The 26,373-nt window shown below is 35.2% G+C and overlaps 4 protein-coding genes and 2 long non-coding RNA genes across 8 annotated transcripts; 4 read left to right on the top strand and 2 right to left on the bottom strand.

The window, feature by feature from the left end:
- Positions 1 to 523: 523 nt before the first annotated feature.
- On the bottom strand, positions 524 to 2,691 carry LOC105132799 (uncharacterized). Its single transcript, XR_843645.1, has 2 exons — positions 1,874 to 2,691; positions 524 to 1,538 (listed from the first exon to the last, which is right to left on the bottom strand). It is a non-coding gene; the product is annotated as an uncharacterized LOC105132799 (long non-coding RNA).
- Positions 2,692 to 6,438: 3,747 nt separating this feature from the next.
- On the top strand, positions 6,439 to 8,490 carry LOC105132800 (cinnamoyl-CoA reductase 1-like). Of its 2 annotated transcripts, none has more exons than XM_011036493.1 (6): positions 6,439 to 6,787; positions 6,937 to 7,112; positions 7,254 to 7,439; positions 7,523 to 7,703; positions 7,823 to 8,012; positions 8,183 to 8,490. In XM_011036493.1, the coding sequence occupies exons 1-6, from the start codon at positions 6,676 to 6,678 to the stop codon at positions 8,319 to 8,321; spliced, it is 984 nt and encodes a 327-aa protein (XP_011034795.1). In that variant the 5' UTR covers positions 6,439 to 6,675; the 3' UTR covers positions 8,322 to 8,490. The 2 variants fall into 2 exon arrangements, with proteins under 2 accessions (XP_011034795.1, XP_011034796.1); XM_011036494.1 differs by having other exon boundaries at positions 6,499 to 6,787; positions 7,541 to 7,703.
- Positions 8,491 to 11,360: 2,870 nt separating this feature from the next.
- On the top strand, positions 11,361 to 15,808 carry LOC105132801 (RNA-binding protein 24-B). 2 transcript variants are annotated; one of them, XM_011036495.1, is made up of 8 exons: positions 11,361 to 12,192; positions 12,397 to 12,520; positions 12,642 to 12,774; positions 13,926 to 13,962; positions 14,065 to 14,308; positions 14,701 to 14,811; positions 14,910 to 15,009; positions 15,326 to 15,808. In XM_011036495.1, the coding sequence occupies exons 1-6, from the start codon at positions 11,962 to 11,964 to the stop codon at positions 14,796 to 14,798; spliced, it is 867 nt and encodes a 288-aa protein (XP_011034797.1). In that variant the 5' UTR covers positions 11,361 to 11,961; the 3' UTR covers positions 14,799 to 14,811; positions 14,910 to 15,009; positions 15,326 to 15,808. The 2 variants fall into 2 exon arrangements, with proteins under 2 accessions (XP_011034797.1, XP_011034798.1); XM_011036496.1 differs by having other exon boundaries at positions 14,068 to 14,308.
- A 1,615-nt stretch (positions 15,809 to 17,423) lies between these two features.
- Positions 17,424 to 20,502, top strand: SWI3B (switch subunit 3). Its single transcript, XM_011036497.1, has 6 exons — positions 17,424 to 17,700; positions 17,782 to 18,227; positions 18,479 to 18,889; positions 19,347 to 19,485; positions 19,968 to 20,098; positions 20,176 to 20,502. The coding sequence occupies exons 1-6, from the start codon at positions 17,532 to 17,534 to the stop codon at positions 20,383 to 20,385; spliced, it is 1,506 nt and encodes a 501-aa protein (XP_011034799.1). The 5' UTR covers positions 17,424 to 17,531; the 3' UTR covers positions 20,386 to 20,502.
- A 757-nt stretch (positions 20,503 to 21,259) lies between these two features.
- On the top strand, positions 21,260 to 24,479 carry LOC105132804 (inactive serine/threonine-protein kinase At1g67470-like). The gene is made up of 2 exons (XM_011036498.1): positions 21,260 to 21,316; positions 22,914 to 24,479. The coding sequence occupies exon 2, from the start codon at positions 23,046 to 23,048 to the stop codon at positions 24,081 to 24,083; it is 1,038 nt and encodes a 345-aa protein (XP_011034800.1). The 5' UTR covers positions 21,260 to 21,316; positions 22,914 to 23,045; the 3' UTR covers positions 24,084 to 24,479.
- An 89-nt stretch (positions 24,480 to 24,568) lies between these two features.
- Positions 24,569 to 25,714, bottom strand: LOC105132803 (uncharacterized). Its single transcript, XR_843646.1, has 4 exons — positions 25,666 to 25,714; positions 25,453 to 25,632; positions 25,220 to 25,338; positions 24,569 to 24,921 (listed from the first exon to the last, which is right to left on the bottom strand). It is a non-coding gene; the product is annotated as an uncharacterized LOC105132803 (long non-coding RNA).
- Positions 25,715 to 26,373: the final 659 nt, after the last annotated feature.

A 26,373-nucleotide genomic window follows, 5' to 3' on the forward strand; every position in this document is an offset into this window, starting at 1 on the left:
AGTATGCCAAAAAAACAAAAACTCCCAGATATCATTGTTATCAGACATCCAGCTGGAATGAGGAAAGTCCCCCACCCCCACGTTCTTAATGACACCCAGCTGGACTAAACCTCATCTAACCTCTAATTATTGTTTGACATTTGGGCTTATTTATAGTATAAACTGAGCCCCCATAAACTAATGTTATTCGGTCATTAATATCGTGTCTTAAATTGCATTTGATTTGAAAAGATATTAATTTTATGTTTTTTCGAAGTTAAATATGGAAGAGATTCTGGCCCTTTATGTTTACATGTGATCCTTCACTGGTCTCTAAGATCTAGACACCCCTAAACCAAGTCTTTGCATCTTAAAGTCTAAAGTTTTGACAATAAGAACCAATCGAGGAATTGATCAGGTCTAATAAAATTTGGATGCGTTGCTGAGTCAATCCGAACTATGAATTTTGTAAAAAATCTTTAAAATTATATTGTTTCAATATATAAAAAAAAAAGGAGAAAAAATCCATTCTACAAGCTAGATCTTGAATAGCCGAGTTAACTCATTCTGTTTTATAACAATGTTTGAATTCTATCGAAGCCCACCAGCATCCGAATATATCATAGCTATGAAATGTTCCTCAGGGTTATGAGCCAAAGTCCCTCCCTAATTAGCTTTTGTTTCAATAGCATCTGCTTGTACTGGCAAGCTATGTAAATCTTGCTGATCATGGGTAGTCGTAAGCTGACACAACAAATAGCCAAGTTTCTTAAAGCATGAATGGAAGAGAATCATAAGATCAACAATATTGCGATGGCATTTATGAGAGTCTTATAACATATGTTGAGTAATTAAGAAAAGGAATTTAATGTCATCTTTGTTACAATTAAAACCTGAAACCAAGTTTACTAACATAACTTAGTGCTGAGTTGTTCTAACGAATTACTTCTGCGAACCAAAGCATGTAATTTTTAGTTATTGAATGGCAAGATGGCCTTGCAATATCTGGAGCGAAACCAGTTCATGATTGCCAGTAGCAGCATGCTCATTTTAACAAAGCAACCCTGCTGGCGGAAAAACCAGTTAGAAAGTTGATGTGATGAATCAACTAGATTGCAAACAAACAACTCGATTTATGCACCTGTATAGATAGCTAAGATAAACTGAAGCATGCAGGTACAGAATCCTGGTATAAATGTTTGTAAACCAGTACAATCAATGATCCCCCATTGTAAAACTATGGAAAATGCAGTATGTTTCTTCATCGCTTCACCTTTCTTGCATGCGTGGGTTTGAGGATTGGAAGCAAGACAAAACTAAGACACTAAAGAGGATGAAAAAATTGTTCGGAATTAGTGATCCGCCATCATCAAACAACCAAATCTCTTTAAGGTTAGGAATAAATAAATCTTGAAGGACACCATGGGAAAGTTATAACAACCTAACTTCTTCACTCAAAGCAAGAAAAACATTCAGCAGATACAATTAAAGATGATTGATCGCTAACTATAGACCAGGGATCAATCTTCAAGGTGTGTTTTGGCCCCCGGCTTCAGAACCTGGGAAACAAAGAAAAGAGGTTCGTGTGAATCCCAAATCCAAAATTCCAGCATAAATGTAGAAAGTCTTGAGCACTTAACAACAAACTTCTCCTTAAACCCCAAAGAATTATAACCCACACAAAAACAGTGCAAGTCTTTTTGTACTTTTTTGTTAGAATTAAAAGCTTAGCACTGAACAATTAGTTCTAAAATTTCAAAAAATGATAGTTGCTAAACCCAGAATAATAGACAGAGCTTGCAAGATGCAAAAACACGGACTTTAATTTTAAAAAAGGTGAATAAATAAACATATAATATAATAACAGGGAAATGACAGAGAGATTAGAGTTTACATTAGAGGATTATATCAGCCGCTAAGACTATAAAGATGGCTTCGACATCCTCCTTCGTGCCAGAGATCAGAGATTTTCCTGTTGTAGATGTACTTGATGTGGCAGAAGCACTTCTGCTGGTATATGAAAAAACATGAGCAAAAGGAAGATACATACACACATCATATTCGATTAGAACTCCAGCATTAGCGGACAACTTGAAGAGCATCTATCATAGCTACAACTACCCCCGAAGGTAATTCTCGTTGGTAGCAAGAAAATGAAAGATGATTAACGCAATGGATAATGCACCCTCAAGTTTGTTTTCATCTGTATTTTTTTAATGCTATATTATCGATTGACTATGTCATCACAGTTTCATTGAAGTAGAAGAAGATATAAAGTTGAGTTCAAGGGAATTGCAGAATTTGGGATGGACGTGCAGGTCCGTAGAAGATACTATTGCTGATACTGACAGGAGTCATCAGGTCTAGCCAACTGATTTTGCAGAGAATTAAAGTCATCCTAAAATCTTACAGCAGATATATGTACTACCTTGTATCCTTGCTAGGTTTTCCTGTCATAATCTGATATCCTAAAAAGCTTAATCACCAAGATACATGTTCACATGGAATGGTTATTTACAGTTCCCGTATCTCATCGATTGTGGATCTCCTCATCAATGTTTACGCAGTATATAGCTTGTAATATTCTATACGAGAAAGTCTTATTATGTTTCGAACTTTGCTTGACCGAGATTGTAGATTGTGGTCGGTATTAATAACTCCGAATGATCTTGTCATCATTTTCGCTCAGACGACTGGATCTTCAGAAGCCAGGTTTTAACCGCTTGATTAAAAAAATAAATCAAAATGACATGGTTTTTTCTTAATTTTTTTTTTATTGATTCGGTTAACTCGCCTAACTTGAGGCCTGAGTTCTGGCCGGTACTCTATGTACATAAATATATAGAAATTATAGAAAAAAGAGATCAGATTAGCTCTGGATTGTGAGGTGTTTTGTTGTGTATTCAAGCAGAGTTTATCTCCAGAAAGTTAGTTGATCTCGCGATGATTTTGTTCAATTTCTTCTCCTGCTTTCCGTGTCCTTCCATTTATGGAGAGACATGGTAATTTGGAGGCCACAATTTTCCTTTGCTTTTTAATTTCTTGGCAGCTAATCTTTTTCCTTACCTACTTCTTTTTTGAAACCAAACAGGTAGACGAAAGATAAACTAGAGAGGCTATTATGGAGAAGAAAAGGATCCACTGAGAGGTCTTGCTCTTGCACCGGTGGTGCCGACGATGGCGCTTTCAATGTAGATGGGAATCTGTGAAAAAAACAAAGAAAGTTGTATCCTTTGAAATCCTAATTTTTTATGATTTTTTTTTCCTGGTTGGGAAATAATGCATTCTTTTTTATTTATGGTTTTTGGTTAATGGGTTTTGATTTCTGGGATATATCTGCACTTTTACTACATGCTAAGTTTTAGATTTTAGTCTAATTTCTTCATTTGTGGGATTTTAATTCTTCGGTTTGGGTGTTATTTATGTGTTATTGCATTAAATTATTACTGATGTTGCTGGCTTTTTTTTTTTCTTGATGAATTAGAATTGTATTAACAACTCTCTCTATGAAGTCGGTAGCGACTCAGAGCAGAGTTCGAAAGCTGTTGCCGTAGTGGCCTACTCTTGCATCAAGGGCAATATGGCATGGTTTTGGCACGTGAGTTTCGTTTTTTGCTGCTCAAGCATCTTTTTTTTTTCTTTTTCATTTTTCAAATTCATCTTCTTCTATTTGGTTGCAAGCTACATGGTGCTGGGTTATTTGTGTGTTTCTCGGGGTTGGAATTTTAATTTAGTTGCTTTTCATCTTAAAAAGGTTTAAAATTTGGAGAAAGAATAGTTGCTGTAGCTTGCTGGCTTCGGGATTAGTTGGTTGGGTTAGTTCTTTTGAAGTCATTAAAAAGCTTTTTCATGCCTTTTTTTGTGTGCATGTAAGGAATCATATAAGGATTCATCGTGCAACTTATTCACCTCCATTCATGGATCAAACACGGACTATGTTTGCTTCTGGTTTAGGTCTCTGCTTTGAGTTTTTCCAGTTGTTTTGCATCCATGGGTTTAGTGATAGGGAACTAACTGAATTAGACTTTGAGCCTTTTCCATCATCCATGAGGTAGTCCTTTACCGAGCCATCTATGTGTAATCGTGTTTTAAAAAGATAAATTAGAGTTGTGCAGTAGCATTGTGAATGACAAGAGGCAGATAATAGGGTTAGTTTAAGTGTTTTAATTAGTTTTGACTATCTTCTTTACATGTTGCACACGAGGTGTTTGACAAGGATTTTGAGAGAGATGTGTTTTATTTTGAAGTTGGTCCTTGGATTTTATTCTTGCTGTATGTTGAGCTTTTAAGCCCTTTTTTGGATTCTCGATGCACTTAGGGAACGACATGTTAATTAAACGATGTTTGGGTCAATGGTGGATGAAAGAGGCTTTGACAGGAGGTCTTTGTGTTTGTGCATTTCGTGTTATTATGGATTTCATGCTTGGCTTACAGATGCTATTAATTCTGTCTTTGGTTATGTTGTTCTCTTGATAGAGATCTATGTTATTTTTATTTTCGCGTGTCACGTTAATCGTCCTTTTCTATGCAATTGTTTTATAGTGGAGCAGCTTCAGAAAAATTCAGTCCCTAGCATGGCATTAGACATAGTGACCCTTTTTCTTTGTATATTCTCTGTACTATGCATGGAAGAATGTTCTCATTTAATTACAGAACATATGTATATTAGAAAATGGAATCCTGTAGGGTTGTAAAAGATGGGCTTGCATTTCACATTTGCTTTTCGATGGGGTGATTAAATACGATGTGGAGTCCTCTATAAAATCAAATAGATGTTATTTTGGGATGTTTAAAGAAGTTTTGCGCCTCATTTGGTCAAAAAAATTGGTGTTTTCAAAACCAAGATTTTCTTCTGCAAAAACACTTATAAACAGGTATCTAATACAATCAACAGTGGAGATGGTTTTATATTGATATCTGACCTCAAAAGATATTGCTGAGAGAGTTCAGAGCAATTTGTCAGCTTGGAAAAATCAACAATTTTTCTGTAGCTGGAATAGTCGCTCTCTGTATTTGTGCAGTCCATATAGACAACTCATCTCCCCCAGGAGCGTTTGCGAGGCTATTGACAAAGCGCGTCCAAGTTTTGTTTGGGGGATACAGTAGAGTACATAAGAGTGCACTTGATGAACTCAAGGACTTGTGTCATTAAAGATTGTTTGGGGATTAATGACCCAAGCTGATCTCTTATTGGTTAAAGCTGTTAAAAGATGATGTAATGACTTTCAAGCAGTTAGGTTCGGTTCCAAAGAGAAAAGGGTCCATGTCCAATCTTTGGCGTGGCATTGTCAAATTGTGAAAGGTTTTCTTTATAAGAGTCACTTGGATGACTGGGGAAGGATAGTTGATGAATTTTTGGAAGATTAAAGGGTGGATAATGTAGGCATTTTCGTTGATCATGCTCTCCATGACTGAGTTCCAAAGCTTAATAACAGGAAAGTCACTAAAGTGGTGATGGCTAACGGAGAGATTCTCTCAACGGCTCCCTGATAATTGCTTTCAGGCCATTGCATTAACTTGTCTTCCAGCATGCTCGGATAATGGTTCTGATGTAGAACCATGGACCAGGTGGTGAATTCTTAGCTGTTACGGCCTACCACCAATTCATATCATGTGATGATTGGAGCTTGCCTAATGATCCGTGTTAGAGTGTGAAGTGGCCAGGTCTGGACCTGATAATTAGAATCTTTTTATGGCTTGCAATCCATAATAGATTAAACACGAATGAATAAAGATAGAGGCGACACATGGACTACCGTCATATTTGCAATAATTTTTCAAGTCCGAGTCCATTTTGCATGTGTTCAGAAATTGCACAAAATATATGGAATCAGTTCATTGCACAGAGGGACGCAAATGTTTTCTTCTCTATGGGTGGTAAAGAATGTTTTGCTGCTAATCTTAGCAGGAATACTTGCAATGCCAGTGGGAAAGTATGTGTTCATGTGTTGTCTGAAGAAAACCATTCTTCATTTGAGATAGTTGTCTATTTAGATCTGCAAGCAGATTGAGGAAGATGATGTCATCTGTTTACACGTGCATATATCTCTATTATGAGGACAACATCATTCAACTGCGATCTTTTTCTCTGGTTATATTTTCTTTGCTGGGCATAACACAACTACCTTTGAGTCTCTTCACCATACAGCTTCATATCAAATTTCTCTTGGTCCAGCTATTTCATTGCATAATGAGACCCAACACACCTCAACATTTTTCTTGGTTCATCCCGCCCGCAGCGAAACACTGGCTACCCGACTAGTATTTACAATATAGGTCGAGCCCTAAACTTATACATAAACATTTATAATTGTAAAAAAAAGTCAAAGATAACTGTGGAATTTCTTTAATCAGAGATATTACTAATATGCAGAATAGAGACAGTGGGCATGGTTATCCAGTAGCAATACTATATGACAAACAAGTCATTTTCAAATCTCCGTGAGATTTTGGGCAGGTGAAGATTTTGATGGAATTGAACAGTCGTTGGTGGAAAATTTAATTGACGACGGCCATTGACTGACTCAAGTATCAATTATAAACAATTGCCAAAATGACTGAACATTTTGTTTTTGTGTTTATTGGTGGTTAGTAACTTAGTAAACAAGTCATCAAGAAATATGGTACACCAAGTCCGCAGGCATCTTTAGGAGAATTGGAACTCAGAATCCGGAGCGAGAGAGAGAGTGAGGAAAGATGTCCGAGAAAATTGTGTGTGTAACAGGTGCAGGAGGGTACTTGGCATCGTGGCTGGTAAAGTTTCTTCTTTCAAAGGGCTATGTGGTTCATGGAACTGCGAGAGACCCAAGTAACTTCTTTAACTTAATCTTCTGCTACTGATCATTTGACTGCTAGAACTTTGAGTTTGTTTATCAAATTTAACTGGTCTGTTGGCCTTGGAATGTCTACAGCTTTCACCATTTTTATTTTTTTCTGGTTCATTCAATCTCTTTAAAGGTGATGAAAAGAACGCACATCTGTTGAAGTTGGAAAACGCCAAAGAGAATCTGAAACTTTTCAAGACAGATTTGCTAGATTATGAAGGTCTTTCTACTGCAATCACAGGATGTGCCGGGGTTTTTCACGTTGCTTGCCCAATTCCTACAGATCCTGCCAGCATTCTTAATCCCAAGGTGACATCTTAGCCCACATCAAAACTAGTTTCTAGAATTGAATGGCTAGGCTCTCCACTTCCTTAACAGGCAGCACACCTTTTATTTCCGGAATTGACTTTTTGCTGATGAGCTGCTGGTTGTGACGTGAGATTTCTGCAGGACAAGATGCTGGAAGCTGCAGTAACCGGCACACGGAATGTACTGAATGCTTGCTCCAGAACTAAAGTGAAGAAAGTTATTGCTGTGTCATCGATAGCTGCTGTTATGCTAAACCCAAATTGGCCAAAGGATCAGGCGATGAATGAGGAGTCTTGGTCTGACTTCGAGTTTTGTAAGGCAAATGAGGTATCTAGAATCAACCTTGTAAAAGTTATAGGCACTCATTGATTTCGTATCCTGGCTCAATTGTCATAAGCTAACTGATTAAGTTCATTTATAAAAACCAGCAATGGTATTTTCTTGCCAAGACAAAAGCAGAAAAAGAAGCTTTGGAATATGGAAAGGCGAACGAGCTCAAAATTGTGACCATCTGTCCCTCCATTATCATAGGGCCTTTGTTGCAGCCAACCATGAATAGCAGTAGCTTGTACCTCCTAAGTTACTTAAAAGGTTCTCTTCATAATTTCTATTTGAAGAATTGTATCATCAAGTAGCTGCTGGGGTGTGTGTAAAACTGTAACCTTGGCATTTGGGATCCAGCTAACTGATGTTGTTACCATGGAAAACAGATGGATTGGAAACACTAGACAGTGGAACCCGTTCTTTTGTAGATGTGCGCGATACAGCAAAAGCACTCTTGCTGATATACGAGAAGGATGAAGCCGAGGGAAGGTATATATGTTCATCACATGATATTACAACTCAGGATTTGGCAGAAAAGTTGAAGGCAATGTATCCCCATTACAACTACCCCAAGAGGTATATCAATTATATATCAAGCTTAATTCCCACCAATAAGGCAACAAATAATGAGCATCCTTCGATTGGCCTGCTCAATTCCGAAGCACATGATTTTATATGCTAAGAAATCGTGTACTCTTCTTTTCTTTGTGGCCTTGCTCAATTATGTTGTGTCCATGTTATGACAGTTTTGCTGGAGGGATGCCATCAATGGACATGAGTTCAGAGAAATTGCTGAATTTAGGATGGAAATACAGATCATTAGAGGAGTCACTTGTTGATGCTGTCAAGAACTACGAAGAGAGAGGCGATTTGGCTAAAAACTAATAGCTTGCGAGTTGTTTTGAAACTGAAGATTACTTGGTTTATTTCTTGAGTGCTCAACCTCGTTGTAAGAATTCATGTGTTCTTGAGATTGTGGACTTGTATTTTCATAAGTACCTGAAAAAACCTTTAATTTTATCCTTTATAAATAAAAAATCATTTCGAAAAACAATTCAAACGTAGCAGCATATATTCCAGAGCTTCCTTTTCTGCTATTATCTTGGCATGACAGTACCTCGCAAGCTCCCAAGTCAAGACCAGTGACTCCTCATTCATCACTTGATCCTTGGCCAATATAGACAACACAACGATGACTTTCTTCACTTTAACCTGGGAGCAAGCATTCAGTACATTCCGCATGCCTGTAACTGCTGGTTCCATCATTTCATTCAGGGTAGAACAGAAAAAAACATGTCGTTAATATAAATTTACATCACTAAAATAAATATTATTTATGTTAAATTATTTTTTTCGAGGAGAGTTTATATTAGATATTTTTTTTATCTTTAAAATTTATAAAAAATAAATTTAAACTTGGTTTGATTTTTTATTTTAAGTTAATTTTAGTTTTTACGATTGTTTGTTTTTGTTTAATATCACTTCTCTCTTTTATTTCGTTTAGACAAATTTTTTTAAGTGATTATTATTTTTTGGTTATGCGTTTAATTTTTAAAGGGATTTTTCTTATTCATTTATAATTTTTTTATTTTGAATACGTTTAATTTTAAAAAATATTTATTTTCAAGTAATATTTTTAATATATATAGCCTTGTATAATATTTATTTTATTTTATTCAATCAATGTAATATGTTTGTATATTTTTATTATCATTTGATTGAATAAAAAAATTAACAAATATAATTAAATAAATATGTTGTCTTGCGAGATTAAATATATTGATTTATATTAGTCTCTCGATTTTTCAAGTTTTATTTTTAGATATCGTTGATAATTATTTATTTATTTATTGGCATGCATAGTTTTCAATTTATTTGATTATATAAATTTTATATTTGCATTAAATTTTTTTAAACTATTAAATATATTAAAAAAACCTACATGTATAATATTTTTATAAAAAATTAAAATAATTAACTTGAAATGCGAGTTGAAAATGCTATGTTGTGTCAATTACTCCCTTGGCTGCAATATTAAAAAGAAAGTTTAGTGTTATTGTATTTAGAAGTTTGGTAACATTTGCTTTTTAAAATATTTTTTATTATGAAATGTAATAAAATAATTTATTTTAAAAAAATTTATTTTTAACATTAATATATTAAAATAATTCAAAAACATAAAAAAATAATAATTTAAAAAATAATAAATTAAAAAAAAACACATTCCCAAACAGCCGCAAATAAAAGTTCCATTACTTTTTAATTAAATAATTAGTTGGTTTAAGTTCAAGGGTTACGTATATCAAAAAAATAAATTCAATCCAATAATTTGAATATGTTAAATCTAAACTCAAAATAATTTAATCGACAAAGCTCTGAAATAGAATGAAATAACAATAAACTCCAATTTGTAACAAGATACTTCAAGTTAAAATAAAATGTATGTGATTAAAGAATTTGGCTTGATGGTTTCAGAGGTAATGGCTGAAACGCAACGAGAATCATTTGCTGTAGCAAAAACATCATCATGGAAGAGAAACATCCTTTGTTTTCTTGGAAGTGGTTCTCCACTGCAGTCCTGTCTCTGCAAATCAATTGCATGTCTCTGGAACCACGAGAATACAGAGAAGAAGATAAAAAAGAGCACATGATATAGACAAGTGTTTTTGGACCTGTGGCCCCTTACCGTGCCGCAATCGTGGTCCATAACAGGTGTATTAGGCCCCCAATGGACCCGAACCGCAGCCCTGTGGCTCGTGTCCACAGAAGGCGAAATGGCCCTCGCGTTCCCATCAAAGGGCAACAAGACGCCTGCCGTATTTTTAAACACGGATTGGATTCCCATTACCATGGTACCACCATGCCTCTTCCATTCCTTGAACATTCAATTTAAGTTTTTATCTTTTACCCCTCTGACCAGATATATTTATATTTCTAGCTGACATCTTTTAAATAATTTAGATATGGAATAACAAAATTATATGGGGAAAAAGACATTAATTGAAGCTTATTTGTCAAAGCATAACTCAAACTTTACGAGGGCAACATTAGGAGGGGAAGAATTCATACAACGAGGCAGGGCACTCATTAAGGGTCAAGGGGCATACCTACCTGCCAGCTCGATGAAAGGAACCAATGATGCATGTCACAGCCATCGTGAGAGAGAGGGCCCCTCTTGCTACGTGCATCTCCTCGAGCTTTATCCACTTGCCACCTTTGTTAATCATGTTTTATTAGCAGTGATCAAACTGGATGGATCGTATAAACATCTTCTTCTTCAAAAATAAACTGTGATAATAACCTTGACATAAACATCGAATATAGTTTGGAAACTATTACAGGAGGAGCTCAGGATAATCTTTGTCATGGCTGCCTAAGATATATATATATATATATATGAGAGAGAGAGAGAGAGAGAGAGAGAGAATTGTATTTTTTTCTTCTTTTATCAATGGTAAAAGTATTTTTAGATCCTATTAATCTCTAACTTTACTTGGCTGTTTTAAAAAAAAAAATCAATAAAAAGTTGACTGTAAGTTTATTAACTTGATTAAAATTAAATTATGTTTTTAAATAATTTGATTAGCTCCTTAACCTATAACTTGAGTATAGCGCTGGGTCAATCAAAATTAGGTTTGATAATCATGTTTTGAATTTATTTATTTTTTTCCAAATAATCTTAAGAACTTGTCCTTGGAACCAACTTAAATAAGGGAGCTGGAACAGAAATTGTATTTAATAATAATCTGCATTTATTTCCCACTGGAGATTAGATTAAGAGAGGGCGTGGGGCCCACATTGGCTGTCTGTACATCCATCCGGGTCCACCTTTTATTTTCTTTTCTTTTTTTAACATTTTCACCCTCTCTCCTCCTCCTCCTCCGGCCAGCCAACAAATCATGAATCCCCCGCCCCTCGCCCCTCCTCCTCGCCCCCCCACTCCCCAACCCCCTCTCCATCCCCACCAACATCATCAATAAATATTTACTCCTGTCAATACTATTAGTATCACCCTCCTAGAAAAGATTCTTCCTTTTCCTTTCTTTTTTGACACAGTACCCTCTCTTTCTCTGTAGTATATCGAGTATTGACCATCCAACTTTTATTTTCCCACACAACACAAGTCCAACTCTCCCTTCTCTCTCTGTTTTCCATCCTACCGACCTCACCCCACTTCAACTCTAGGGTTTCTTTTTCTTTCCCCTTTTCACTTTCTTCCTTTTATTGTGATTGTGATTCTTTCTTCCCCTATTCAACCCCATCACTTTGCTTTCCGATCTTTGTCAAAAACAACACTCCTGTTTCTTGATCCCTTTAGAATTCAATGGATTCTCAGTATATCTCATCAAATTCTGGGGTTTCTCTTTTAAGCCAGCATGTCACTTCTTAGCACCCTCTTCTTTCCCTTCCTTTTTATTCTCCGAATCTTATAAAAATTTTGAATTTTGAACTAGCCTTTTCTTGCTTCTTCTTCTCGTGTTTCTCTTTTTGGGTTTTGTTGTTTGAATTGAATTCAATTGTCAATATGGCTTATCAAGCGGTTCCGGGTCCTAGCTCGGGATCGAGCTCAAGCTCAGGGTTTCAATACATGAATTCTCCATTTGGAGATACAACTTATACTAAGGTCTTTGTTGGGGGGCTTGCTTGGGAGACCCAGAGCGAGACCATGCGTCGTTATTTCGAGCAGTTTGGTGATATTCTTGAGGCTGTGGTGATCACCGATAAGAACACTGGCCGATCAAAAGGCTATGGTTTTGTTAGTATTTACTTATTCACTTACTCATGCTTGATTAATAGTTGTTTTGATAAAGGTTATCTTGTTCTTATTTTGATGATTAAAGGTGATCTAGATAGCTGTTAAATTCTGGATTTTTTCCATTGTGGATAAATGGCTTGTGTTTTTATTTGATGGATGAAGAATGACATGGGTTTTTGAATTGTATTTGTGTGGAGGGTGTAGGTAACTTTCCGAGAACCAGAGGCAGCTAGGAGAGCCTGTGCTGATCCTAATCCGATGATCGACGGGAGACGGGCTAACTGTAATTTGGCTTCACTTGGTCGACCTCGGCCACCAGTGCCTTATGGTATCGGTTTTTCTAAATGCAAGAACAATTTTGTACTGGATAAGGAATATTGAAAGCCAATATGATTCAATTCTTTAGTTTTATGCGGGCTAATTTCCTCTGCGTGCTGCTTTGTTTCTAGTTGGACGTCTGAGACCAGCTGCCCCATACATTGCAAGTGTGCAGACCCCCAGAGGGACTTATGTTGGAAGTTTTGGCTACCAGCAACCAGTTTCTTATGGCTACCAACAAGGCTTGATGTATCATCCATATGGGTAGGTTTTATGCTACATTCCAAAGTAAACAATAATTATACTTGTTGCAGTTAAAAAGTTTCCTCAATTTGGCTGGTACAAAGTATCAAATTCAATTTCATGATATGTGAAGGAATTATTTTTTTTAATTCTTTGTCCTCCTTATTTAAAGGAATTTTTTTTTTTTAATTCTTTGTCCTCCTTATTTATGTGTTATCTGAAGTCTTGTATTCATTTTTGCATTTACGTATCTGGTTGGCTTTTTAAAGACGCTATGGCAATGCCATATTTTGTTTCCTGTCAATTCCTGCTAACTTTCCCAGGAGTTGCGCTTAGAATTTAGTAGAGTTCAGTATGGAGTTTTATGTCAGCTCATTGTTAATTTGTAAATATCTGTTTTTTAGGCTAGTTGACTAAAATTTGTTTGATGGGTCATGGTTAAATTTTAGGCGTGGTTTCTATTGTTCGCAATACTGATGTCTACTTTAATATAGGCAGAACCCTAACTTCAACTCTAGAAGTAGTCTTTATTGCTCCTCGTATGCTCTGCATTTACTCATCAACCTATGTTGTGAAGCGAATGAAACTATGGATAGAGTGGCCACGGTTTTCAAGTTAGATTGGGTATATGTCCTTTGCAACTACTTTCTCTTTTTTACATTTCCCAGCTCCCTTGTAAGTGGCTATTCATATACACACCAATCACATCATTGAACGTCAGTTAGAGATTTCTAGCTGCTCTAGAAGTAAGTCTGTTTCCTAGAATTCGGGGTTCCTTTTGTCCAAGTTACAGTGATGTGACATGGTGTGATTGGTAATTGCAGGAATGCAAAAAGTGGTAGTTGCAGAGGATATGTGCCCCAGCTCATTGTTTATTGAACAGGCAAGATCACAGTCATGGTTTGAAATGTGTATATAGAAAAGAAAATAAACTGGAAACATTAGTTTTTGGGGTGTGGTGCCCATCGCACTGTGCATTTATCCTTTGGACATATTTGAGAGAGAGCTCATTTTTAGGAGAAGTAACCATGTAGTTTGCTTGAAAAATCCTGGATTCGTTCAGTGTTGATAACATGTTTACTTTGTTTTCTCCATGTAATATGATTTCTATGTAAAATTCCTTTCCCTATACTGATCGTTTTGCCATCTCTATGGTTGGTTCATCTATTCAGCTATGCAGCATATGGACCCGAATATGTTTATCAACAGGTAAATGGTGACAGGAATTAGAAACTTTTTCTTGGGTTTTTAAACTGTCTTAAAACTACCAAGATGACTTGATACTGATTATTGCTGCTTTCTTCCTACTAGCAGGGTGTTTACAACCCTTATGCTGCTGGTCAGCAGTACCTTCAGATATATGGAGTTCCTGGAACAGTGAACACAGGCATGTATCCTTATGGGCAGTTCGGTCAAAATGTTCCTGGAGGTCATGGTTATACAACAATGCAAGGATATGCTGTGCCGGGTCATCATATTATGCAGTTTGGTGGGCCAGGTGTCAATGCAATGACAACTTCACCTTTGCCAACGATTCAAGCACCATATCCTACAGGTTAACATTTCAGCTCAAAATCTCTTCACTGTTCCATTCAAATGTCTAGGACATGAGAAAACTAGCTGATGTCTGATGTCGTCTATATTTTTCACAGCTACTTTTGGCATCATAAATTGACTTCCTGATCAAAAGTGCTAAGAAATTAGTTGTGAAAGTGAGGGGAAATTCCCTTCACAGAGAGAAACTATTGAAATGGTGCCTGTCGTGGGCTCAGAAACAAGTAGAACCCTTTGAGGAGGGGACTAATAATCTTCTTAAACTTTCGATGATAAAGGGAGGGTAAAAAATCCTACCAAAGAAGTGGCATTGTTATGCAATTAACTGATGAATGTTGCATAAAAAAATAACCACACTGGTAAACCTGATTGAGGAAATGCATTGGTTTGCAGGTATAGCTGCAGCTGTTCCAGCACAGCAACAGTTTATTGTTCCCGCTCCTTCTCCGCAATATATGCATAGTAGCGGTTCTGACCAAACCACTGGGTGAGGAGCTGATCAAGGTGAGTGGCATCAAATGGCCATGGGAAGTGCACAATGTTTTCAGACCTATGCTGCCACCATTATGTTGTAACATGGACCGATTGTTTTTCAATCTTAGGTATCCTTAAGACTGCAGCAGGACTAAGAGCAGCGGAACTGCTACTTGAGTGGCGGGCTTCGAATCTAGCCTTGCAAACTATTTACCTTGCATTCTAGAGGTACAATCTTTGAGTTTTCTGTAAGCATGCATATTTACTGCTAAATGAGAGCTTGTCCTGTACTGAACTAGAAACTAAGGTACTTAAAATTACTACCCTATTTTTATTTAGGAAGTAAATCTCGAATTTGGTGAGTATCAAACCATACTGTGAAGGCATAAACCATCCCCTTTACTTTGCTGGAGTCCAGTATCAACCTTTTTTTGAAACTATATTACTGAAACTATGCCATCGTTCTCGGTGGTTTTCATGTAGCATGAGGCCCTTGAGATAATTGCATGGAAAGTATTAATCTTACAGATTTGATGTTGTGCAGGTCATACATAATCATGCTCACCAGAGAAGTCGAGGGGGATCTGAGCCACCCTGAACGGGTGGAGAAGGGATATGGGAAATTCTTCCTTTACCCTAGTGTATAGAAAACTCTTGTATGCTGCCAAAACTCAGGAAGAGTAACAGGCAGCAATGCATTTTATGGATGCTGGAATTGGTTCCTGGCAGCCATATCATAGGAATAATAAGAAACCGTAAAAAGAAACCATCATGTTAGAATCAACATATGATTCTTTTATAGTCTAGTAGTCCCAGCATTTGGGTGTAGAGGTAGTCTCGTGTCTGTGTCGGTGTCCTGCATTGTATTTAACCATCACTGGTACTTTGTTCATACTAGTACTAGCGGTTCTCCCTTTTTTTGGGCTCTCAAGTCTTTGTAATTCGGATCATATGGAAAGCAGACCTCAAAACATGGGGGAAGCTTCACGTATATTTAATTTCAAAAAAAAAAAAAAACTTGTGTGGACAGTCGTCTCCTTTCAAGGTCTGCCCAAATATCTTGTCCATGAACTTTGGTTCCAGCGTTTTGGCCCCTTCAAGCAACAGGAGGGAGAGAAGAAACTGCGTATAAAGGTAAGCGAAGTGTACATTGTACGGAACTGATTCCCCATTCACAAGAATGTGCTACATGGTCGAATCCATTTATTTGCATGTTGGTGGCTCAACAATTTGCCTTGTGTGTTTGGCTCTATAAAATTGGGATTTGTGAATTGTCAAACTGCGTGTTGCCAAACCAACACTCATGTGGTTCATTTGTTTGCGTGGTTGTTTATGTATTTGAAGTAATCACAACAAAATAAATATTTGGTAATGTTCCAAACACAATTTTCTACTTGTAGTACCTGCTATTAACCGTGGTCAAACTACAGATTACAAGAAGATTCTTGTGCCCACAAAACTTATAAAAACTCATAAATAGTAGAGCCATTGTTTAAGAACAGTGGAGCTGGAACAGCGCTCCACTGTTACAGCTGAAGTGGATTGGTTTAAGGTTAAAAATGCATTGAATTAAATTTGATTTAATAAAATAAAAAATATTTTTTTCATTATATTTTATTTTAAAAACTAGTGTTAAATATTATTTAATAATATTAAATGCATTGAATTAAATTTGATTTAATAAAATAAAAAATATTTTTTTAATTATATTTTATTTTAAAAACTAGTGTTAAATATTATTTAATAAAATTATATAAATTAGATGGAAATCGTAGTATTTGCAGAATTTAATTGTAATTTTAATTTTATTTTTAATATTGTTGTGTTCTTAAAAAATTTAATGGAATAACAAAAAATATTTTATATAAAGTATTATTTATTTTATGATGTAATAGTAATAGTTAAATTTATAATATTTAAATTAAAAATTATTAATATTAATATATTTTTAAAAAATTATTTTATTATAATATTTAAATTAAAAATTATTAATATTAATATATTTTAAAAAAATTATTTTATAATCTCAATTCCAAAAATATTCTTATCTAAATATATTAATTTATTTTTTATTCAATTTTAATTTCATTTATATAGTTTTTCAAATTAATTTTTATTAAAAATATTTTTTATAAAATGTTTTTTTTTAAATCACAACAATAACCACTACCATATTAACAAATACATTCATATGAGATAGAGGAGAAGGTGCTAAATAATTATCATAAATTAATATATAATTTAGAAAAAATAATCAATTGGTTCATACATATATAGTCTATAGTTTCAAGATATATATATATCTTGAAACTATAAACTATATATGTATGTATAAATTTATGTATAACTTCTTGGTTCATTCTATTATTTATTTTGATAAATATAAAAAGAAAAAAAAGAATGGATGGAATAATTAACAAGAAAAAAAAGAATATATTAAAACAAGTAATATTAAAATACTGATAACAAATATTTGATTATTTTTAAAATTACAGGGATAAATTAATTTATTCTAATACAAGGACTAAGTCATAACTAATTCCTCATCATTTTATAATTCAGTCATTGGATGAACACCAAACGACGTCGCTTTAACGGGAGGAGAACAGCACACCACTTGCTATCCTCAAAAGCTAGGAGCGTGCCCGTTAGAACATAAAGAAAGAAATTACGACTCGTTAAAAAATTGCCACCTTCAGCGACAGCAGAGCGCTCTCTCTCTCTCTCTCTCATTCGAGCGCCTGGCAGTCATGGCCTCAGTATCACCCGCACCACCATCTCTCCACCCCAAAATTCCTCTATCCTCTCCCGTCAAACCCGAGATTCAACCTCCCACCGCCGCCGCCCCATCTCCCCGACCACCACAACCACCTCCTCCTTCCTCCGAACCCGACGTCGTCCACATCCCTAGCTACTCCCGTAAGTCCTCCAAAACCCCTTATCTATCATCCCTAAATGATTGCATTATATTTGAATTAATTATTTTTTGTTTTTTTATAGGCTGGTTTTCATGGGACAACATACACGAATGCGAGGTCCGATTCCTCCCAGAATTCTTCGATTCGCGATCGCCTTCGAAAAACCCTAGTGTTTACAAGTACTACAGGAACTCAATCATCTCCCAATCCAGGAAAAACCCTTCCGCTAAGCTCACTTTTACTGAAATCAGGAAGACTCTCGTTGGCGATGTGGGGTCCATTCGTAGGGTTTTTGATTTCTTGGATGCTTGGGGTTTGATCAATTACTCCCCTTTGAATAAGCATTTGAAGTGGGAAGATGGCAAGGATTCTTCTTCCAAGACTGCTGCTTCGCCCGCCGGTGGTGGTGGTGGTGGTGATGGAGGGACTGCCGGTGATGCTAATGCTAGTAATAATAAGGACAATTGTAAGAGACTGTGCAGTGGTTGTAAGTCTCTCTGTAGCATTGCTTGCTTCTTTTGCGATAAGGTAACTTTCTCTTGTTCTAGCAAATGCTTTTTTCGATCTAGGGATTGATGTTGTCTTTGTTTTCTTGATTTTGAATTTTGATGCAATGCTTGGTTTAATTCAATGTCTAGAGAACATGCCTGTGTGTTATGTAATAATTGGATGTTAATGTCGGACAGTGGTGTTTGAGTTTTTTTGTGTAAGCTAATGTATGGATGAGATGGGATATGAATGGTTTGGATCATTATTTACTGTTTGTTAATGTTATACAGTATGATATAACTCTTTGTGCCCGGTGCTATGTGCGTGGAAACTACCGGGTTGGTGTCAGTTCATCGGATTTCAGGCGGGTGGAGATAAGTGAAGAGGCAAGGACAGATTGGACAGAGAAAGAGACCTTGCATCTTCTTGAAGCTGTTATGCATTATAGGGATGACTGGAAGAAGGTTGCGCAACATGTTGGTGGTAGAAGTGAGAAGGACTGCATTACTCATTTTATCAAGCTTCCTTTTGGAGAGGTTTTTACTGATTATACAGACGTAGGGGATGTTGACAGCAAGTATAACCAAATAAAGGACTGTGATGATGATGAATCTGGACCAAATGGTAATGGTTCTCCATCCCCAAGTAAAAAAATACATCTCTCACCTCTTGTGGATGCAAGCAACCCAATAATGGCTCAGGTATGGTCTTCCATTCATTTTTAAGTTTGAAAGTACTGAAGAATTTTACCAAAAATGTTTGTCTCAGAAAAAAATGAAAGGACCATGGCTACAAAAAAAAAAGAAAAAAGAAGAAGAAGAGGAGGCATTTTCAATCAAAATTCATAAAAATTTGAGATTTAGACGTATGTGTGCTGGATTTAATTGGTTTAGGAACCACTTGGTTGACCAAAACTTGACCACATCCTGTGCAACAAAAATATTGTCCCTGAGACTATTTTTGATCTTCAAACAATAATTAAAAGTAACCTGGTATAATTTTCTTCCTGTGCTTCCTTGAACATACGGTTAATAATCAACTTTGATTTGCATTATACTTGGTTTCAATTTTGTTGTGGTGTGAATCCATGTAGTGCATTTTTTTTTTTTTAATTTTATGTCAAATATGTACTGATATATTTATTTGAAATTTTCTCAGGCTGCTTTTTTATCAGCTTTGGCGGGCACAGAGGTTGCAGAAGCTGCGGCTCGAGCAGCTGTAACTACTTTGACTGAGGTGGAATATGGAGGAAGTAAAGGCAGTCTTGAATTTGTTTCCAGGGTTACAAAACACCTAGGTATGATCAGCTTCTCCAAAATATAGCGTTGGTGCACTGATGTGAAATAGATTCTCTAGGCTTTATGCTTTTGTTATTATGAAAAGCTAGGGTTTGGTTAGTTGGGAATATTCTAATCATCTTTACTAGTTTTCAAGGGGGTTTACACAATTTACTTAGATTGTGAGCGATAAGCCTACAAATTGTCGTCCATATCCTATCTAAATAATGGAATCTTAGTCAAGACTCAAGTACTGAGTGAGTCCTTTTGCTGTATCTGTAGCAAAGAGCAAGATTGATAGATAAAACCCGTTCAAATTAATCAATGAAAGGAAGTTCATTTGTCAATATCCTTGTTACATTTGCCAATCAATATTTTTATATCTTCCATACATCACCTAATTAAAGAGTTGTTGCGCTCAGTCATGCTATGATCAGGAATGTTAATTTATCTAGACCATCCAACTCTCATAACATAATGAGTTTTTGTTTTCTGGGTACAGATTCTGGTGTTGCATCAAATGGTGACACCAATCTAAATGCTTCAGTAAAAGCTTGTTTGGATGCGAATTCACTTCTGGAGAAGGAAGAGTTGGATGTGGAGAGAGCAGTTTCCAGGATTACAGAAGTTCAGGTGCACAGGATTCTTTATCCTTACCTTTTTCACTCTTGAACGTGTAGATGGTTATTAACAATCTCAAGGTTTTGCAGATGAAAGAGATTCAAGATAAGATTCTTCGGTTTGAGGAGTTGGATTTGCAGATGGAGAAAGAGTGGCAGCAGCTGGACCAAATGAAGAACCTACTCTTTGCTGACCAGCTCAGCGTTTTATCCAAAAGAAGTTTAACAACAAAAATCGACGAACGTGGTTCAACACTGAAAGCAGAGGAACGAGGGGATGAAAATGCAAAAACTGATTGATGTATTCAATCTTTATATAAATCAAATGTTAATTTATTTTCCTTATGAGACCTCCATATTTTCAATCTCAGGTCACAAAAAATCGGTGTATAGCAAAGCAATCTGGAATTTATGTCACAACTTACTAGCAACTAATTTATTTTTGTTTGTGGCGTATGGTAATTTTGATATCATAAATTTTGATATGACTTGTAAAATTATATCATTTGAAAATTAATAAAATTGAATTTTGTGTAAAGTTGGTGAACTCTTATAAATAATCATGTAAAATTGTTTACAAATTTTTATAAGAAGTATAATACTTTCCTAATTAACTCTCGTTTCTCAACCTTTGTTTCCTCTCTCGTTGTCTCACTTTCTTTTCACGCTTGTTAGGCGTTCTGAAGCCCTCTTTATTGCAAACGAGAGCCGGGCCGAAAGTAGGTCCATCACGTCTTGATCGAGAAAGCAAATCCTTTGCCGCGTAGCTGCGTCCTCTCCATCAGCCATCGCAAGTTGTTTTGTTTGTTTTTCATCCGGTGAGATTACAGTGAGGAGTTGCGTATGAGCTTTCCAAGAAAGAAGATGAAGAAATTGCTTTAAAAGCTTTCTTTTTCAACTCAATTTCTTGAATCTCTGTTTTGATTCTTTTGCTCGTAGGAAACCTTTTCCTCCTGTACACTTGTATTCTTGAACATTCAAGCAACTGAACAGTCTTTTTTATTTATTTTTCCTTCCCCTCGTGCACTGGCTGGGGATCAACTGAACTAATACACTGTGATTAGTTTAAGGTATTTGAATTGTGTATGAAAAAAAATCATTTCTTATTCTACAATCCAAACTTGTACTATATTTTCTGTAGATCGATGAATCTCATGCTATAATTACACAAGTCGGAAAGTATAAAATAAGTGAAAATAATTGTTTGGGAATAATAAAAAATCATCTTAAGGTCATGTCCATCAATAATCAATAATTGTTTGTCTGCATTTTCTTACAGGACAAAAACTGGCCTTCGAAATGAAGACAATTTAAGAATTATATTGATTTTATCGAATTAAGGTTTTATTCATAATTTCATGGCATCCTTGATTAAAAGGGGGGGGCAAGTTGATCCAATCTACAACCAGAACTCTCCCATTGAGTTTCTCATCTACAAACAGTCCGCCTACACTGAGTTCGGCCCAACACACTTTGAAAATTCTTACATCCAACAAACCCACAAAATCTCAGGGTTCCTATTGTAAGCCCATTTTCACTGGATTTTAATCACTTTTAGATAATAATAAAGGTTAAAATATATTTGACTAAAAAAACAGAGATAAAAATAAAAATATAAAAATAAATCTATTTTTAGGATAATTTTGGAATGAATTTTTATATTTTTAAAATAAAATATAAATAGAGGACATGTACCTAAAGATAATATTTATTATTTTTTTATTCCTAGAAAAACTTTCAACATGTTTTTTACGCATGTTTTATTATGTGTTGAATTAAATTCTTGATATTCAATCCTTCCACTGTTTTTTTAAATTCAGATCAAATCTAGGATTCAAGTCAATCCATCAAGTCAATTTTAATTTTATAATTAAAGTTACTGTTAATTTTAGCACATAATATAAACTAAAGACAAAAATCTAATTATTTTTTAAAATATATAAGTTTCACACCAATACATGTTAAGAGTAAAATATTTTTTTATATTTTATTTTATCTTACTTATCATAACAAAAAAAAGACAATCACTTTATTTTATACATCACTTTATTATTATTATTTTTTTATCTATTCCCCTCGGTCTCTATTATTTATGTCTTTATTGTTTTGAGACAATAATCAAACACTATCTTAGTGTGTGTTTGATATTAATATATAAAGTATTTCTTAAAAATATTTTTTATTTAAAAATATATTAAGGTAAATTTTTAGTTTTTTCTTACATTAGCATATTAAAATTATAAAAAAATAAAAAAATCATTTTAATATTTTTTAAAGGTAAATGTAATTTTAATAAAATACCTAGAAAGAAAAGTTACTCTACTTCAAAATGGGTTCTCAATGTATAAAGGCTCTGCGCTTTTAGTTATTTTCTTTTACAACTGAAAGAAGTAATTATAATTAAAAAAAAAAAGAAGAAGAAGAAGAAGAATTCATTCAACAATAGAAATTCTAGAGAATCTAACTGCAACTTCGAAGAGCATTACGAGGATCAGTCAAGAAATTATACAAGAAAGGACATTTCGGTGCTTCAAACGATCTTAAAGATGTTCTCTCAAATTGTTTGATATATTTAAATAAATTTAATAAATCATAGTGGATATTAATTTTAGATTTGAACCTAAATAATCAAAAAAGGAAATATACTCGTTTAATCAATAAGCTAAATAATCCATTTTTTTAATAACTAGCTAGTTGAGAAACAGATTTGGAAATTTCCCTAGCATTTCAATTATCATTATCATCATCATGAGTGGCTTGTATACAAAGTAAATTTCTAACACGATTGTCTTTCTTGACTTTGGCTGGGGGGCGGCGGGGGCAGGCAGTTTCCCCGAGGTTTCTCTCCTCTGCACCATCCTGTGATCAACTAAAAAGGTGCAAATGAAAGAAGAAATTGTGAGATATATAACGTAGTGATATTTCAGTTAAGCTGAATTGTGGTGAAAGGGGAGAAAGAGATGGAGAGAAAAGGCCGGAGGATACGTTTGGATAAGAAAATGCATAAAAGGGAAAGGCAGAGGATGTTTTTGGATCGTGGAGGTGAGCTATTGGAAGAGCTGACTGCTTTTTGTAATGGTAGATCCAATCCTATCATGAACTTCTCTCTCAACCAACTCCAAAAAGCCATAGATGACTACCATCCAAGCCTTTCTCTTGAAATTCTCACAGATTTAGAAGATTTTGAATTTAAATGGTACGAAGGAATTCTTGAACAGCGCCTTGTTTTCATCAAGAGCTTTACGCGCTGCACTAAAGAGGTCTACCGTGACATCGTGGTCTCGTCGCAGATGAGCAGCCACAACAAGGTTCTCAAGCTGTTAGGTTGCTGTTTGGAGATCCCAGCAGGTCCAGCTCTAGTTTTTGAATATCCAGGAATTGGATGTCTGGAAAGACTTATTCAGGATGGATCGTTAACTTGGGGAACCAGATTGAAAATTGCCAAGGAAATTGCAAATGCAGTGACATATCTCCACACTGCATTTCCCAGGCCAACCATCCACAGAGACATAAAGCCTCAAAATATCTTCCTCAACCAGAATTATGATGCCAAACTCTCTAATTTCTCTCTCTCCATATCAATCCCTGAAGGGGAATCAAAAGTCGAAGAGGAGGTTTCAGGGACATTGTTTTTCCTGGATCCTGTTTATTTACGAACTGGTTTTGTTACAGAGAAGACCGATGTCTACAGCTTTGGGGTGCTTCTGCTCGTTCTTCTTACTGGACGAATAACAATTCAAGAGGAAATCTTTGTGATACATTATGCGAAAGACTTGGATGAAGAGGATCAGGTAAATGAAATTGTGGATCCTAGGATTAGGGGAAAAAGGGGAGAAGCAATTGATCAGCAACAACAGCAAGCATTCCTTGAAGTAGCCTTGAGATGCACCAATCCTTTTTCACGAGAAGATAGGCCACTGATGATAGAAGTAGCAAAAGAACTCCAGCGAATTGAAAGATCAATCATTGTCGCTCCAAAGCTATGGACATCCTTATAGCCTGCAAGATGCTTCTTGATGCTTGCCATCCAGGACCATATTTCTTCCGTTAATTACATAGTTTCTGCAATCGCGTCACCTAAGATTTGGTAATCCGAGTCCGGTAAACTCTCTTATTAATTATTTTACCATTAAGTGGCCATCTTCATTGGCCTGATTGGAAGGCATGACCAATGAGACCAGTTCTTAAACCTTCCATGTGTGAGCGAATGCCAGCACAATTATCTTCAATTATACAAAACTTTTGTTGATGAAAGGGCTTTTGTGCTTAAAGGATTTGTGGAATAAGCTGGATTTTGAATTCCATTTTTAGCAAAGCAAAGGGATTTCTACTACATTGTTGTTTTCAAGGTAAAATCTTGAACTCCACATCTATACCTACATACATACCCTTTATATTTATTTGATAGTCGAAGTTAAAAAACCAAAAACAGTGATTCAATCTTCTTTCTTTGACCTCAACAAAAGTTGTCTTTGCTGTGAGTCTATGTCCAAATCTAACATGATGCTTTTTTAAGAAGCTCTCTTCGCGAGTAGCAGATTCATGCGAATCGAATGTGATTACTCCAGAATTTTTAACATATAGCGGCCAAAGAAGAAAATGAAAGAATGATACCTGGTTTACAGGTAGTTTATGTCATCAAATAAACCTGAAGGATGGAACAGCCTGCAGAACCAAATAGTACTGGCATTTCAGGTGGTACCTGAAATCTTTTATCTCCAAGTTGTCACAGAAGCTTTAATATTTCGAAGACAAGAACTTGAGACCATGTAAACGAAGAGTTTTCATACACTTCCGGATCTTGGTGCCAAATTTCACCGATTCTTCATCGACAAACTGCAATAATATTGTAAAACAGAATTTAAATTTAGTAACCCCACCACCATTCCTGAGTTTTTACATCACCTGCTACTTATATATACAGAGATCAAAAAATTCAGAATCAATGTAACTTGGCTGGGGAATAGATATCTTGAACTTGTTCACATCATCTGTTTAAACACGGAAGTCCTCTGCCACACTTGAAATTCAGCAGTTATATATTTCCTTTAATTAGAATATATGCTAAAAAAAAAATTCAAATATAAACATTAACGTAAGAACACCATCACGAAAAATCACTAATACTTTTTACCGGTTGCTGCCAATTCAGTAGAAGCAATTGCCGGGAATGTAAGAGCAGTAAATGCCATATTGAATATAGCTTATCTTCTTTTAGTTCCAGTTCCACATGGTACTTCTCCAAGGCAAAAACTGCAACAATTTGACAAAAAACAATCGAACCCAAAATGAATAATTTTAAGAAAATTGCTAATTCAACAAAAAGAATTAAACCCAATAGTTCATGAAAGGTACAATCAGAGTTACAGTAGCTCTTCTTCTTTTAGCTGTTGTTGTTGTTTTTGTTGCAGCAGAGAACATGTTGATGCTAGTTTCTGCTTCTCCTGCTGCCTAAAGAAGTTGAAGGAGAAGGGGTGTTAGTGCTAATCTTGGATTTAAAAATGTGAAGGCTTGGCTCGTTGGAAGAGAAGCTGGTATTGCTAGGATGTTGACGCCAAGAGAAGCTGGTATTGCTAGGATGTTGACAGCCAATTCGGTGACGAAAGAGACGCCATGCTTTTTAGATTGGCTTTCTGCACTTTTGCTTCCTTTCCATTTGTCCGTTTTTACTGGTGTCCTTCGGTTAATGGTACTCGTTTTTTTTTTTTTAAAAAAAATATATATACAATATGATTTTTTTATAAATACATATAATATGAATTGATTTAATAAAAATTAATATAAGTGAAAAAATTAGTTATAATATTAGGAAAAAAATTAAAAAAAAGTCATTTTAGAGACACTAACTTGAGCGTCCAAAGAGTTACGAAACATGAAGTGATTATATATATATATATATATATAGGTTTCAAGACCATGTTTTTCATCGTAATTACTAAAAAAAATGATCATCCTATTTAAAAATTTAAAAAATTCATTTCTAAAAAATATAATTAAATTTATCTAACATTATATTAAATGTGCCAATTATTATTATTTTTTTCAAATTTTTTTATTTGTAATCTCAATTACAATTTATTCTTAGCACTTTTTCTCGGAATATAATTTAGAAGCAGTTATAACTTAAAAATCATGATTTGGGTTCTGAAATGATTGAGTTAATGTTTGATTATTCTTGACAAATGATTGCGTGAAAATCATTGCACAACTCTACTGGTCTATCCACTAACAAAATACTCCCCGTGTGCTTGCTCAAATTTAAGAAAGGAATTGGAGAATTTTTCTTTT

This window comes from Populus euphratica, unplaced genomic scaffold (genome assembly GCF_000495115.2).
Source record: "Populus euphratica unplaced genomic scaffold, PopEup_1.0 scaffold68.1, whole genome shotgun sequence".
NCBI classification, from domain to species: Eukaryota; Viridiplantae; Streptophyta; class Magnoliopsida; order Malpighiales; family Salicaceae; genus Populus; species Populus euphratica.